We start from the raw sequence: 17,071 nt of genomic DNA, 5'->3' as shown, positions 1-17,071 counted from the left end.
GGTACCCAAGGACAAGGTGTCTAGAAATGAAGTCAGGCTTGGGCTGCCAAAAACATGGGAGATATGAAAATGGATTACCCCTCCCACCCAGACAGGCACAGATTAAAGAACAGAGCTGAGAGACTGAGAACCTTCTGCCTCTCATTTCAGTGGTGCCTGAAAACAACCCCACTCCCAGAGAGATCCCAGTAACCCCACTGTTACTCACTGTCCCAAGGCTGTGGAACAGAGAAGCTGGCACTTACCTCTGCAAGGCTGCACCCAGAGGAACAGCCACAGCACCCAAGGGGACAGGAGTCCCTCTGTCCCCATCCTGAGGCTCCTGTCCTGACAGCAATGCCCTGCTGCTGGAGCTCCTGGGGACCCACGAGGCAATGACGATGTTGGGAGGGCAATATATCTGTGCAGATGCTGTCCCAGCTGCAGGAGGAGCCAATCGAAGCAGCAGGCACCTTTTTAGAAGTTATCGGCACTTATCTCCCCTCCGACGCAGCCCAGCTCTCCAATGAACTTCTCCAGCGCTCTTCATGACCATATATGAGGGACGGCTCCGCTGCGGCTCTCACGTCACTGCGGTGGGAGATCATCGTGGGGTAGGGCTGGGTGTGGGGGCAGATGGCTCTGACACCCCTTGCAGCCTGCTGTGGGAGCATGGAGCATCTCCTAAGCAGTAGCATCCAAGAGCCCAAGGTGCGATTGTCCGGCCGTCTCTGAGCCATGGGATCCAGGGGACTGGTCCTGCAGTGGGGCTGTGTCAGGCTGGGAAGGGACCAGCCCCTGCCCCTGCTACAGCCCCCGCTGTGCTGGCAGCAGCAGCTGGGAAAGGCCCTTGGGCAGGGCCAGAGCCCCATGCCGGGAGCGCTGGCTGTCCCGTCCCTCCCCAGGGAGCCTCCTGTGGGGTCCCGGCAGCAGCCAGAGCTGGTCCAGGGCCTGCCCTGGCAGCAGAGCTGCAGCCCAGAGCCTCAGGCGTCTCCCTGGCTCTCAGCATGTCACCCAGGGGCCGTTATTCCCCGCGGCGGGTCGGGAGCTGGAGCCTGCCTGCCACTGCAGGTGCACAAACCGCAGCCCACGTGACATGGCGCCCGGGCAGGAAGACGGTGGTTTCCTCCTGGCCCCGTGCCCAGGCATGGCCCTGCGGTGCCTCCCAGCCTCCTCACAGCTCCAAGCCTGGCAGAGTCCAAGAACTGTTGGGACAATGCTCTCAGACATATAGTTTATTATATATATATATATAAATATAAATACACACATATATATACATACATTTTATATTTTTAATAGAACACACATTTTTATGAATATATACAATATATATATTACTTATACATTATTATATTTTTATATTTTTTATTAGATTAAATATTATTCTTATATATTTCATGTATTATTATATAGTTCATATTATGTAATATATAATTACCGATATTATATTATAGATTATATTATATTTTTATTTGATAAATATTTATATTACATAAAGTATTCCAGTATATTATACGGTATTATGTTATATTATACAGTATAGTATATTATATTAATTATATTATATATTTTATCTTATTTTATTTTATTTTTCATTACATTAATTTTACATGTATTATACATATGTAAAAGGTTTATTTTTTATAAATATATACATTACATATTTTACTATTTTTAAAATATATTTACAGTTTGTATAGTTTTTTAGATACATATATAATTTATTTTATTGTCTGGTGGCTGGAGTTTGACTCACTGATCCTTGATTTTTCCAACTCGGGCTATTTCATGATTCTGCCCAACTCAGCTCCAGGTGATGCCATAGCATCTTCACCTGCCATGGGCCTGCTCCTGGCCTGTAGTCAGGCAGCAATGACCTCACAAACACCTACACAAGTTCTTGGCCTGTTCCAGGCCTGCCACCTCCTCAGGCAGCAGTGACCTCACAGGTACCTGTACAATCCGTGGGCCTTGCCCTGACCTATCAGCTAATTGATCACCAGTGACCTCCCCACAGACCCACACAAGCCACGTGCTTATTCCTGGCCTCCTGGCTTCTCAGGCACCAGGGTCCTCCCAGCATCTAGCACACGCCATGTTTGCTCTCAGCCAGTTAGTTACACAGGCACCACTGGCATCCAAATGACATCCACAGGCCAGGGGCCTGCTCCTGGCCTATCAACTCCTCAGCTGACCATGACCTCATAGGCACATGCTGCCTAATGGAAGGTGTCCCTGCCTGTAGCAGAGGGATGTGGACTAGATGGTCACTAGAATTCCTACAACCCAAACCATTCTATGACTCTGTGATTCTCTGATATCCGTGCAGCTGATGCATACTCGCCATGTAAGTAGTCAGGCTCCAGTGACCTCCCAAGAACATATATGGCCATGCACCTGCTCCTGCCCTATTGGCTACTCAGCCAGGAGTGGCATCATAGGTACATTTCCCAGGCATGGGTCTCCTTCCTGCCTGTCATCTTCTCAGGCTCCGGTGAACTCACAAGCTCTTACGAGAGCTGTGGGCCTGCTGCTGGTCTGTCAGCTCCACAGGCACCACTGACCTGAGTACCACATAGACACCTGTTTGGTTTCTGTTCCCAATGAAGTAGTGTGATGCACCAGTAGACAGGTGCCTGGGGTTTCTGTTGTATTTCAGGAATAATCAAGCATGGGGTGCCATCGCTGACATGACATCATAAGCTCCCAAAGACCCACACAAGACATATGCTTATTCCTGGCCTACTGGCTTCTCAGGCACCAGGGTCCTCACAGCACTTAGCACAGGCCACCCTTGCTCTCAGCCTGTCAGCGACTCAGGCACCACTGTTATCACAGGAATATTCACCTGCCATGGGCCTGCTCGTGGCCTATCAGATCTTCAGCTGACAGTGACCTCATAAGCACAGATGATCTATTGGAAGATGTCAGAGTCCCTGTCCATGATGGGTGGTGGCTGCTCATGTCCAGCTGGCTGTTGACCAGCATCCCCAGGTGCTTTTCTTCTGGACAGCTTTCCAGTCACTCTTCCCCAAGCCTATGTTACTGCATGGGGTTGTTATGATCCAAGTGCAGAAGCATTGTTGAATGTCATGTGATTGGACTCAGTCCATCAATCTAGCCTTTCCAGATCCCTCTGCAAAGCTTTCCTACCCTCAAGCAGATCAACTGTCCCACCTAACATCTTGTCATCTGCAAATATACTGAGGGTGTACTTGATCCTCTCATTCGGATCGTAGATCTAAATATTAAATAAAACTGGACCCAATCCCAAGCCCTGGGGAATGTCACTGATGACTAAACTGGACATCTGGTCAACTGACACCAACTGGACTGAACTCCCTTCACTCCTTCACTCTTTGAGCATGGCCATTTAGAAAGTTCTTCAACCAGCAAACTGTACACTTCACAGAATCACAGAATCACAGAATTTCTAGGTTGGAAGAGACCTCAAGGTCATCGAGTCCAACCTTCAACCTAACGCTAACAGCCCTCCACTAAACCATATCCCTAAGCTCTACATCTAAACGTCTTTTGAAGACTTCCAGGGATGGTGACTCCACCACTTCCCTGGGCAGCCTGTTCCAGTGCCTCACAACCCTTTCAGTGAAGAAGTTCTTCCTAACATCTAGCCTAAAACTCCCCTGGCTCAACTTAAACCCATTCCCCCTCGTCCTGTCACCAGGCACGTGGGAGAACAGGCCAACCCCCACCTCGCTACAGCCTCCCTTGAGGTACCTAAAAAGAGCGATAAGGTCGCCCCTGAGCCTCCTCTTCTCCAGGCTGAACAAGCCCAGCTCCCTCAGCCGCTCCTCGTAGGACTTGTTCTCCAGGCCCCTCACCAGCTTCGTCGCCCTTCTCTGGACCCGCTCAAGCACCTCGATGTCCTTCTTGTAGCGAGGGGCCCAAAACTGAACACAGTACTCGAGGTGCGGCCTCACCAGAGCTGAGTACAGGGGGACGATCACCTCCCTAGCCCTGCTGGTCACGCTGTTCCTGATACAAGCCAGGATGCCGTTGGCCTTCTTGGCCACCTGAGCACACTGCTGGCTCATATTCAGCCGACTGTCCACCATCACTCCCAGGTCCTTCTCTGCCTGGCAGCTTTCCAACCATTCCTCTCCCAGCCTGTAGCTCTGCTTGGGGTTATTGCGCCCCAGGTGCAGGACCCGGCACTTGGCCTTGTTGAACTTCATGCAGTTGACCTCAGCCCATCGGTGCAGCCTATCCAGATCACTTGTTCAAGCCATGAGCGGTCAGACGGGTTGTCATTCTGCAGGGCTACTTCTGGTGAGGCTGAGTGCATACTAAGATGTAGCTCCTTCTTTTATACTTTTTCTAATGCCCTGTTCTCGGTCCTTTCAAACCAACTAAGCATGAATCTGGTGCTTGTGATGAGCTGGTGCTCGTGATGAGCTGGTGCTCAGCTCGTGTTCCAGTTACTTGCTATATCATGTATCATTGTCATTGAGTTTGTACAGCACTGGCATTCTTGCACTCCCTTTTATCTCTGTTTGCTTGAGTCTGCGGTGTCAATGGTAGTTCAGGAAGACTGGGAGGGGAGTGGCTTCAGGGGAAGCACGAGGTCGCTTCTGTCACAGTGGGACTTTGGTCTGCCTGCACAGTTCAGTGGCTCAAGCTCTGACACAGCCAGGAGTTCCACACTTCAAGGGAATTGCAAAGGTAGTTCCTTCCTGAAGGGCAATGCCATCCTGAGTCCTGTCCTTGCCTGTGCATCTATCAAAGGGTCAATACAAGTTTGTCCTCAGAAGAAAGGCCCCATAACAAGGGGCTGCCTAGAGCTGGGCTCCTCTCCACAGTTTTGACCTGGAGTCTTCTCCTGCAGGGCCTCTCCCTGGACTGCATCCTCCTTCAGGCCACATACAACTGCTCCCACATGGGGTCTTCCATCAGTTGCCATGTGGAGATCTGCTCCAACATGGTGCACCATGGGCTGCAGGGGAACTTCTGCTCTACCACCTGGAGCACTTCCACAGCCTATTTCTTCACTGACCTTGGTGTCTGCAGGGTTGTTCTCTCAGCTTCATGAGGCCAAACTGCTTCAGTTAGGTGACTAGACCGCAGGAATGCAGCATTTGGGGATTAGGTGTTCAGGTTAGGGTTTAGGGATTAGATCTTGCCTTCCAGGGTTAGTAGTTGGGCAGAGTATTAGAGGGAGGTCTGTGTTTACTGCGTTGGCTTCTAGTCTGTGTCTAGTGTAGAGACTATGTTATGTTATGTTGGCATTTTCTTCAGGGCTCTGTTGAGGAATCATGTTAAGGCTGGAATTCAATGCTAGGGATGAAAGGCTGAGGAATAGGGTGAGAATTGAGCTAAGAGTGTACGGTAAGGCCTTATGGATTTGGGACTTGGCTAACCCACGCCAGGTGAGATTTGGGGTTAGGAGTAAGAGTAGTGGATTCCTTGCAGAGAGAGGGATAGCATTTAGATGTAGGGGTAAGTAGGGCTGATGGTTACTGCTTCAAAATATTGCCAGGGCTTGACATGGATGTTTTCCTAGTAAGTGTTGCAGCAGCACAGCCTTGCCTGAACCCCTCTCACCTCTTCCAGATCTTTCCTTTCTGTTAGCCAAGTCCCTCTTCTCTCCCCCAAATCTCCCACCTTTATTCTCTCAGCTTTCCCCTGGTCTCCCCAAATGTGTCACCCTGTTGGGGGCAGCTTTCCGAAGGCCTTTATGACCTCAGAGGCTCTGCCTCCCTGCTGTTGGCCAGCCAGCTGCTGGGACAGACGTTACCTCACAGCCAGGATCCACAGGGCTACAAGGAGGTGTTGTGCTCAGCAGGCCTCTTCCCAGCCCATCCAGGAATACCCGGTGTAGGGGATGCCCTGCACAATTCCTCAGGTACCCTGTGGGCCAAGCAGCTCATGCTTCAGAAGGCCTCCCACATTTCTGGACTCACAATTCCCTGGGAGTTCTTCAGCTCCTTTAGGGCATCCTGAAGGAAATGACCACCTCAATATGCAAAAACTTATCAAGCACTGAGTGCACATGTTAGGGAAGTGTTCAAAACTCTCTGTGGTGGGTGAGAAAGTCTTCATGTCTAGATTTGTTTCATTCAAGTGCATTCCCAGGGCACATTGCCTGCAAAGGAAGATGACCTTGAGTCACTGTCTGTCCCACACACTGGGGAATACTCCTAGGGAATATCTTATGGAACTTCTGCTCACTGGTAGTCATCTCTCCACACCCACATCTTGTGCACTCTCATATGGAGAATAAAGACATGGACTCCTGATACATTAATTCGATATCCCTCAGAGGAGGAAATATAAACCACTTGTGTAAGCTGTGGCAAGAGCCCAGTCTGGGAATGGTGGTTGCAAGGAGCTGTTCTGGGACCATTGCCCTGAGGCAGCATTTCCCAGAGTGTGCAGAGAACAATGGTCCATCCCAGCCCCTGCTCTGCTGGTCCTCCCTGTCTCACCCAGGAGGCCAGCTCAGCCCAGACCCTCCCAAGCTCTCCACACCTTCATCTTCTATCCTCTCCCCAACCCAGCCCAGAAGAGCATCCCAGGCTGGGCAGACCCCAAAGCATCAAATGGAGAAGTGGAGGTCAGTTGCAGTGTCCCTGATGCTGCCATCTGCAGGAGATTCCCCTCCCACAGGCATCCTGCAGCCCCCCAGGCCAGCCCCACTCCCCAGCACAGCACAGCACCACACTGCTGGCCCTGGGGTTCCTCAAGCAGCACCATTGCGCACCCACAGTGCCCTGCTCTGCTCCCAGGACACCCCATGTCCCACACAGCCTTGCCCCAGCCCAGCACGTCTGGGCTGGCCTGAGCAGTCATTCCTGCAGCCCCTTCCCATGCTGCCCACAGCCCCCAGCTGGTGGTGCTGCTCTGCAGAGTAAGGGGGCTGTGGTGCATGGGGCCGTGGGGGCACTCTGAAGGGCCATGCTGGTCAAGCTGGGAAGACAGAGCCAGCTGGTGGGGGGCACTGCCACTGAGTGCCTCCCACACAAGTGGTTCCTTGGCCATGGATAGCCGGCACAGATAGCCGGCCTTCTTGAGAGTCAGAGACTCATGGAATAGCCCGAGCTGGAAGGGACCCACAAGGATCATTGAGTCAAACACATCTCCAATGTCAGGATATGTTTTGGGGTGATTCACTGTATTCAATCTATGAAATTTCACCAGAGGTATAACAACCAATTCAACAGAGAGCTTTCCTTATGCCTGCTGTGTTCCCTGGAGTTGCAGAGCTCTGCTTTTCCTTTTCCCACCCAGATTTAGCACCTCAGGGTGGCTCCACCTGGGACGTGCCCGTGCTCTATGGGCTCCATGTGCTACTGACTCCTGGGCACACACTGTCCCTGCCAAGTGCTTGGGGTCTCCAGGAAGCTCCCGCTTTCCTCCAGAAAGATGCCTGCCTGCCATCATTCCTCTCGCCTATTGTGTACAGAGGCAGGTGAATTCACTGTCTCTGTGGTGCTATCCAAGAATAGGGAACAATCACAGGTACACCCTGGCAGTGCTGCTGTGGCAGGATTCTTCTCCCCTCCACCTCTGCCATGTGTCTCTGAAGCTCCACCACAGGTCTACAAGGAAGGGTATCAGGCAAGTAAGTCAATGTATGGTCCTTTCTTTTATTAAAATACACAGAAAGCCTGACCCACCATTTATACAAAGACTTGGAGTCACATGAGACAGGTACATACAGTGTACGAAGGTATGACCAACGATGTTTCTTTGTGGGGAACACTATGAGAAGTAAAGCAACGTAAAAAAGAAAAAAAAATAGAAACAAATAGAAAGATTTCTGGGTCTGTATACAGTTAACATTAAGAACACAGGCAGTTTATTCCTTCTGAAAAACCTCCATTCATCACTTTCCACATGGCTTCCTTCAGCTCCTGATTCCTCATGCTGTAGATGAGGGGGTTCACTGCTGGAGGCACCACCGAGTACAGAACTGCCAGCAAAAGATTAAGGGAGGAGAAGGACATAGAGGGGGGTTTCAGGTAGGCAAAAAAGGCAGTGCTGATGAACAGGGAGACCACAGCCAGGTGAGGGAGGCATGTGGAAAAAGCTTTGTGCCGGCCCTGCTGTGAGGGGATCCTCAGCACAACCCTGAAGATCTGCATGTAAGAAAGCACAAGGAAAACAAAACACCCAAAGGCTAAACACACACTAGGCACAATAAGCCCAACTTCTCTGAGGTAGGCATCTGAGCAGGAGAGCTTGAGGATCTGGGGAATTTCACAGAAGAACTGGTCCAGGGCATTGCCTTGGCAGAGGGGAAGGGAAAAGGTATTGGCAGTGTGCAGCACAGCATAGAGAAAGCCACTGCCCCAGGCAGCTGCTGCCATGTTGACACAAGTTTTGCTGGCCATTATGGTCCCGTAGTGCAGGGGTTTGCAGATGGCAATGTAGCGGTCATAGGCCATGATGATGAGAAGAGAAAACTCTGCTGAGATGAAAAAGAAAAAGAATAAAACTTGTATAGCACATTCCGAGTAGGAGATGGTCCTGGTGTCCCACAGGGAATTGGCCATGGCTTTGGGAACAGTGGTGGAGATGGATCCCAGGTCTAGGAGGGTGAGGTTGAGGAGGAAGAAGTACATGGGGGTGTGGAGGCGGTGGTTGCAGGCTATGGTTGTGAGGATGAGGCCATTGCCCAAGAGGGCAGCCAGGTAGATGCCCAGGAAGAGCGCGAAGTGCAGGAGCTGCAGCTCACGTGTGTCTGCGAATGGCAGGAGGAGGAAATCAGTGGGGAAGCTGCTGTTGGACATTTGCTGCCTCAGAACATGGTTGGCTGTCCATGGAGGAAAAGACTGTGTCAACTTAGAAAAACTTCTCTGCACAAAACCTCATTTGTGTTTCACAGAAACCCTCTCCACAAGACGTACTGTCTATTCCCTATGAGCTCTGTTTCTTTCTGTCTAAGGGTGCCTAAGGGATCAGGTGGATCATCTGTGTGATCAGCATGATTCAGTACTGTGCTACGGTATGTGGTAAAGTGCATTGCACACGGATCTCAGATGCCCACAGTCCAGAGGCATGCTCTTTGAGCTTCTGCCCCTTCTAATAACCTGACAACTCTTATCATCATTATCATCCCCATGATTCACCCTCATGGCAGGCATGAAAGCAGAGAGTCCAGAGAGTGCCTTCTATGCAGGTAGCTCCTGCCTTGGACTTCCCTGACAAGAATCTCCCCACAAAATTCCCTGGGGGTGCTGTGGAGCTCTGAGGAGCCTTCCCCAGGCAAGAGCCTTTGGGCACCAGCAGGACCCTGCCCTACCCTGTCCTGTAAGGGGGCTCCTTCCACCCACAGCTTCTCCCCATAACACCCTGGGCAGCTCCCTGAGCAGGCTGAGTGCTGAGCCTGGCAGGCAGCAGAGGCTCTGCCCCGGCACACAGCCCCTGGGGCATGGCAGAAACCCTGCTCTGTACCACAGCCCTGGCCACCCCTGCCTGCACCCTGGCTGCACAGCCTGCAGCTGGCCCTTAAAGAAGGAACCCTCATGTCCTGTCCCTCTGACAGTTTGGGCAGGCAATCCCTGCTCTAGAGCTTGTCATACTCCTCTGCAGTAGAGAAACTCTGAGAGTGCTCCTGAAAAATTCCATAGGCTGCAGGATTTGCCAGCAAATCTGGACATGGAATTAGGAACAAGAGCTGCATGGCCCTGTAGCCACACACTTACCCTGTTCAGGGCTGTGAAGATTTCTCCTGCAGTGAGCTCTCAGCATCCCCCCTCCACACTGCCTTTAACATCTCCCTCCCTTCTCTCAGCTGCTCTTGTCCCCTGCAGGCAGTGCCCCCAGCCCTGCTGCTGCGCTGTGCAGAGGAGCTGCTCCTGGGCAGAGCTGTCTCTCTGCAGCACTGCCCGCTTTCCAGGAGCTCCCCTTGGGCCCATGAGCCCGGCCCAGCTCATCAGCATAGGGAGTGCTTGATAAGTCCCTGGGCCTCCAGGGGAATCAACTTTGAAAAACACTAAAGTAATCATTTATGTTCCTTCCCTCCATTGTAGTGGGAGCACTGTCCTTTTTCATTTCAGAATAGGTATGACGTCCAAGGATCACCTTTCCATGTCCTGGTTTTGGGCAGAACACCCACTCAAGGATCTCCCTCCCCCTGCTGAGGGAAGGGTTTCAACTGAGTCAAACCAGGCATCTCATACTTTGTATGCAGTTCAGAGGCTAGAAGGGGGCTTATCTTCCTCTCCCATGCCTCACAGAATCCCACTGGAGTTGGGATTCCTCTTGCCTTGGTTCAGGTGGGCACAAACCAGGCAGCATGTAAGCTGCTTGTCTCAGCTTTCAGCACTTTGAATGCAGACAGAGGCCAAAAGGGAGCTGTTCAGAGGCAGACACCAGGTGATATTGGAGATGGCAGAGGGACATCTGAGTGACATTTGAAGTGCCTAATTCCTCTGGGCCATAAACAGAGATTTTATTATTGCATGTACAATATAATATAACTGTAGCCATTGCTCAAAAGCAAAGAAAAAAAAGAAATAAAAGGCACTCTGTGACCTGGTTGCCATCACTGGAATGCGGTGGGACCACTTCCATGACTGGAGTGCTGCAATGACTGGTTATGGGCTCTTCAGAAGAGACAGACAGAACAGAAGGGGTGGTGGTGTGGGTCTCTATATTAAGGAGTGTTTTGATGTTGCAGAACTTCAATCTGGGAATGATATTGTTGAGTCCCTATGGGTTAGGGTCAGTAGGAAGGCCAACAAGGCAGGCATCGTGGTGGGGATATCTTATTGACCGCCAAACCAGGATGAGGAGACAGATGAGGCATTCTACAAGCAGACTTTGAGCTGTTCAGGACACTGGTTGGCAGAGTGCCTTGGGAGGCAGTTCTGAAGGGCAGACAAGTCCAGAAAGGCTGGACACTCTTCAAGAAGGAAATCTTCAAGGCTCAGGAGCAGACTGTCCATCCCCACGTGCCCAAAGTCCAGCCAGTATGGAAGGAGAGAGAGCTGAACAGAGAGTTGTGGCTAGAGCTTAGGAAGAAAAAGAAGGCTTAGGACCTTTGGAAAAGAGGGTAGGCCACTCAGGAGGACTATAAGGATCTTATGAGGATGTGCAAGAACAAAATTAGAAAGGTCAAAGCTCATCTGGAGCTCACTCTCGCTACTGATGTTAAAGATAACAGAAAATGTTTTTATAAATACAAAAACACAAAAAGGAGGACTAAGGAGAATCTCCATCCTTTACTGGATGTGGGAGGAAACTTAGGGAAAAGAGATGAGGAAAAGGCTGAGTTGCTTAATGCCTTCTTTGCCTCAGTCTTTAGCAGCAAGACCAGTTGTTCTACAGGTACCCATCCCCCTGATCTGGTGGAAGGGGATGGGGAGCAGAATGTGGCCTTCATAATCCATGAGGACATGGTTGGAGACCTGCTACAGCACTTAGATGTACACAAGTCAGTGGGGTCAGATGGGATCCACATGAGGATGCTCAGAGAACTGGTGGAAGAGCTGACCAAGACACTTTCCATCATTTATCAACAGTCCTGGCTACCCGGGGAGGTCCCTGTCAACTGGTGGCTAGCAAATGTGACACCCATCTACAATGAGGGTTGGAGGGTGGACCCAGGAAACGATGGGCCTGTTAGTTTGACTTCAGTACCAGGGAAGCTCATGGAACAGGTTATCTTGAGTATCATCATGCAGCACTTGGAGGACAACCAGGCAATCAGGCCCAGTCAGCATGGGTTTATGAAAGGCAGGTCCTCACTGACAAACCCAATCTCCTTCTATAACAAAGTGACACACTCAGTGGATGAGAGAAAGGCTGTGGATGTGGTCTATCTTGACTTCTGTACAGCTTTTGACACCATTTCCCACAGCATTTTCCTGGAGAAACTGGCTGCTCATGGCTTAGACTAGTGTATATTTCATTGGATTAAAAACTGACTAGGTAGCTGGGCCCAAAGAGTAGTGGTGAATGGAAAACTCTGCTAGTGAGCAGCAGTTGGAGGCAGGTCACTAGTGGAGTCCCCCAGGGCTCAGGACTAGGGCCAGTTCTCTTTAATATCTTTATCGATGATCTGGATGAGGGGATCGAGTGCACCCTCAGTAAGTTTGCAGACCACACCAAGTTAGGTGCATATGTCTACCTGCTTGAGGGTAGGAAGGCTCTGCAGGAGGATCTGGATAGGCTGCACCGATGGGCTGAGGCCAACTGCATGAAGTTTAACAAGGCCAAGTGCCAGGTCCTGCACCTGGGACACAACAACCCCAAGCAGAGCTACAGGCTGGGAGATGAGTGGTTAGAAAGCTGCCTGGCAGAGAAGGACCTGGGAGTATTGGTGGGTAGTCGGCTGAATATGAGCCAGCAGTGTGCTCAGGTGGCCAAGAAGGCCAACAGCATCCTGGCTGGAATAAGAAGCAGTGTGGTTAGCAGGTCTAGGGAGGTGATCATCCCCCTGTACTCGGCTCTGGTGAGGCCGCAGCTTGAGTACTGTGTTCAGTTTTGGGCTCCTCGGTACAAGAAGGACATCAAGGTGCTCAAGCAAATCCAGAGTAGGTCGATGAATCAGGTGAGGGGTGTGGAGAACAAGTCTTATGAGGAGCGGCTGAGGGAACTGGGTTTGTTCAGTCTGGAGAAGTGGAGGCTCAGGGGCAACCATATCTCCCTCTATAGGTACTTTAAAGGAGGCTGTAGCAAGGTGAGCATTAGTCTATTCTCCCATGTGCCCTTTTATAGGACAAGAGGGAATAGGCTAAAGTTGTGCCAGAGGAGGTTTAGGTTGGATATTGGCAAAAACTTCTTTACGGGGAAGGCAGGAGGAGCCTGGCCAGGAGAGATGTGAGATTTGGGGGAGGAAAGAAAAGCTTGGATAGCAGAAGCTAACAATTTTGGAGAGATAAGTATATTCACGTAAAGTCGAGTCCACCTTAAAGCTAACTTAAAATAGACATGTGAGGCCCTTACCCTATTTTAACCTGTTACATTAATATTTAAATCTAAATGCCACTCTGCACCCTGACAGGAATCCACTGCTCTAATTTTTGACCACTATATCCTTAGCCAAAATTAGTCCATAACCCCTTTCCTCTCTTGCTCACCCTCATCCCTGCCCTTAACACTAGCATTAAAATGCTCTATTTAACCCTAGCCTTCTTGCAGACCCAAATAAAACCTTCAAAGAGCTTGCCCATACCCTAACCACAGACCTGACACCACAAGCAGAACACCAAACCCTCCCACTAAACATCTGCTTAATCTCTCACCCAGAAAGGTTCACCATAGTCTCTAATGCCATACATGAACAACTAACTTCCAAACCCTGTCTTCCTGTGCATTAACCTGCTCACCTTTAACCCTTTTCCTAACCCTTAAGTTTAGGTTCTTGTTCCCTTGTGGCAGGGCAGGAACCATGAGATTGCTGTGCAGTCACATGGCATGAATGAATGTGAGGGGCCATGGATTTGATCAGCTTGTAGGCCACAAGGAGGAGATGGGTGGGAATGCTCTGATGAGCTCAGTTCTGCCTCAGGATCTCCTGAACCAGCAGGAGGAATTGGCCTGTGGCAGTGGCTGTGAAGTCACTTCTGTCTCTGCAGTTGATAGGGCAGCAGCAGGAGCATGTCACAGAAAGGGGCTCTGAGGTCACCTCTGTCTGAAATAGATGACAGGTCACACTTCTACCTGGGATCTGTACTTTTCAGCTGACATCTGCCAATGGTCCTGGTAGGTCAGCAGAAGGCACCTGGTTGGCATATTACTGTGGGATCCACTCTGCCCATATACCCAGGAGGACCCAGAGAGAAAGAAGGCCTGAATGTGGGTTGTCCTGTCCCTTCTGTTTGAGTACACAACTGGACAGCAGCAGGCACAAGGCTTGGGTGTGTCTAAACAAGAAGCTGCAAGGCCAGCAGCAGGCCCATGGCTTGGAAGATACTCGTGAGGTAACTTCTGTCTGGTTGGCTGACAGGCCGCAAGAAGGCCAATGGGTTGGGATGCCTACTTTAGGACTGGTTTCCACCCTGATGGAACTTTCTTTATTAGTAGGAAAGAGCAGTAGAGAAAAACCTGCCAGAAAATGCACCTTGGAAGGTTGGCATTGGCCATGAAGAAGACAAAATGTCCCTCAAAGAGTTGTGCTGTGGTGCTAGAGGTCACCCAAAGGGTGTCTTTGATCAGACACTTTGATCAGTTTTGTGTTTCAAGGAACAGCTGGTGAGGATTAATGAGACATTGGTGAAACCACGGAAATGCTAGGATGAGAGCAAGGTGGTTAACAGAGATGGGTGTCTTGATTTGAAGGAAATAGGGCAATGTGTGGGGCAGCATAGGAAAGTCTGGAGAGGACAAAGAGGTGGGCACTGGCAAGAAGAGTAGGCATCAGCAGCCCTGACTTTTTTGTCCCCTTGGATAGAGCTTCTGAGGAGATGAAATATCATCATTGCAAGGGGGCTCATTGCTTTCTTGAGACCCTGTGCAGAGGCAGGAAGGTGTCATACCACTGTTCTTCTTATGGCATCACACTGCCCACCACACACCACAAACCCCCAGAAAGAGCCCAGAGCCAGACACGGGAGTGCAGGAAATTCCCTTCCAGTGGCTGGAGTCAGGACCTGGTCCTTTTACTTCAGCACAACAAACCCAGACTTTTCTCAGCACAGTGCTTTGCCTATCTGTAATCATGGCCTCCAATTATCTGTCCTAACAAGTCCCTGAGGAGAATCTCTTGGTAACGTCCCTGAATGGGGCCCATTAATACTCAAGTCACTTCAACTTTTCCTTCTGACTTTATGTTCTCAAGTAGTTGCATCATTCTCCTCTCAGTACCTGATGTTCACAGACTGAGCACCAAAATCCACCATGGAACTCATTAAAAGGCAGAAACACCTAAGGAACCATATGTCTTCCATAGTTTTATTCAAGTCTTCAAGACTTGGAGAACTAATTGGGGAGCTTTCATGCTGTAGTTCAGGAGGAAGATTTCAAAAAGCACCTAATACAAATCTTTTCTCATTTGGAAGGATGAATATTGTTGCATTTCAGTATTGAGCATCTTTTTTCAATTTATATTAACCCAGGGCTTCCCCTATGGAGACATCCATAGGGAGGAAAAGCAGAGTCTTGAGGCCTGACAGTGCATGGGCAACCTTGCTCCTCACCACCCCAACCCTGACATTTCTCTCACTGGCCACTTGGTGCTTGTATCACTTTTCCTTACTCCACACTTCTGCACTGAAGTCTGCAGCTGGCTGTTACAGCCCCTTTGCACCAGCTCCCACCTCCTTTCCTTAGAGACCTGTCTACACACAGAAGGGTTTTTCCTTATTTTAAAACAAACAACAAGAAAACATGCAGCAATTTTCCAAACAGCAAAGCAAGCACCTCATCTTATATGTCTCCAGTCAGATTTATAGGTGTTACGATTTGTAATATTCCATATGATCTTAATTCAATGATAAATGATGAGGAGCTTGCTACAGAAACCATTAGGCAGACTGCTAATCAATGGGCAAGCTTGAGCTCAATGAAGCTTAAAGCAGCAACTGGGTCAGTGAGAGCAGTCTGAATGATCAAAGAGTAAGGGGAGGACAAAGCAGGAGAACCATGGGAAGTGCATAGGTCCAGACAGGCATCTGGAAAGGAGACATTCAACAGGGATTGTTTATTCGAGATGGTTGGAAGTACCTGGAAGATGAGGGTGTACACCATGATGGAGAAAGCAATGACAATGCAAGTACAGGTGAACATCAGTATTTCTTCTCCTGTGATGAATATAGATCCTGAAAATTCACCTGAAGGATGTAGATCCTTTGGGGCCAGCCATGGCTCTGGAAATGGAGGTCCATGAAGCTGTAGGACTCCTGGTCCCTTGCCTGGGAGATCCCCAGCACAGAGTGCCTGTGTCCCACAGGTCCAGCCCCAGTCCCCAGGCCAGCACAAGAGACCTGGCCCAGGCACAGGGCAGCTCCAGATTCCCCTCCAGGATACCATTTGCCATCAGTCCCAGCACATCTGGGACACTCCCAGGCCAGTGAAAGGCCAGCTACTATTTGCTAGGCTATGTGCAACCAAGAAGACATCTCACAGTCTTTCAGTGATCTCTAGGGGACTCTGATCCATGGTGAAGCCCAGAAAAGTAACAGGCCTGTCCAGGGAAGGTGTCCTGGGTTGTATTTCTGACACTATCTTTGGAAGACGAGTGCAGAGATGTGGCAGAGATGCCACTGTGGAGACATCAGGACTGTCACCAAAGTACACGAGATCTGAGGGCTAAGAGAAATGCAAAGGAACAAGAGAACAAAGTGGAAGCCAAAAGAGAGCAGCAGGGAAACAGCCATTTCCTGCTGCTGGCCACGGCCATGGCTCCAGGGAAGCAGAAGCCCCGACCTGCAGGCAGCAGAGAGGCAGAGCCCAGTGGGCAGTGAGGGGCAGCCCCAAAGGCCACTGGGGCTGCTCCTCCATGTGGCAGCTGGGCTCTTGGTCTCAGCTCTTCGTGCATGCTGGGGCTGCTCCCCCAGGTGCAGAAGAGATGGGAGGAGATGGGACATGAGACCAGTAAAATTCTGCTCTCTTCTTTATTGGCATTATCTGCACAAGAAGCCCAGTTCTATAAATACATTAGAGCATTGGGTCAAAACTTAAAAAATAAAAAACATAGGAGACACTAAGAATAAAAGTCAAATTCACCAGCTTTAGACGGTATTAATAAATAAATAAAATTAAAGACAATTGTCCTAACAGTTTATTTCAGAAAACGTCAGTGTCCTGAAACGATTGTAGGCACATGATTAATGTAGAAGAAGAATGTCTGCAAAGACTTGCTTGAAGCATGTATTCAAAGAGTTTCCTCACTGCATCCCTGAGCTCCTGGTTCCTTATGAAGTAGATGAGGGAGGTCACTGCTGGAGGCACCACTGAGTACTGAACCGCCAGCAAAAGATTCAGGGATGAGTACAGAACTGCCACCAGCAGGTCCGTGGATGGGGTGGAGAAAGAAGGGAACTTCAGGTAGGCAAACGAGCCAGTGCTCACAAACAGGGGGACCAGAGCCAGGTGAGGGAGGCACGTGGAAATGGACAGTGGCAGTGTCCACCCTGTTGGTCCTCCCAGAGTCTCCTAGGAGGCCAGCACATCCCAGACC

General features: G+C 50.1%; 1 protein-coding gene across 1 annotated transcript; it reads right to left on the bottom strand.

Annotated features, from left to right (window-relative positions):
- Positions 1–7,784: 7,784 nt before the first annotated feature.
- Positions 7,785–8,735, bottom strand: LOC309891580 (olfactory receptor 14C36-like; the record flags this gene model as incomplete). Its single annotated transcript, XM_082785934.1, has 1 exon — positions 7,785–8,735. The coding sequence occupies one exon, from the start codon at positions 8,733–8,735 to the stop codon at positions 7,785–7,787; it is 951 nt and encodes a 316-aa protein (XP_082642060.1).
- Positions 8,736–17,071: the final 8,336 nt, after the last annotated feature.

Source organism: Aythya marila (genome assembly GCF_965140915.1).
Source record: "Aythya marila genome assembly, contig: HAP1_HAP1_SCAFFOLD_158, whole genome shotgun sequence".
Taxonomy (NCBI): Eukaryota; Metazoa; Chordata; class Aves; order Anseriformes; family Anatidae; genus Aythya; species Aythya marila.
Note: the sequence above shows the minus strand (reverse complement) of the source record. Positions and strands in the feature narration are given on the sequence as shown.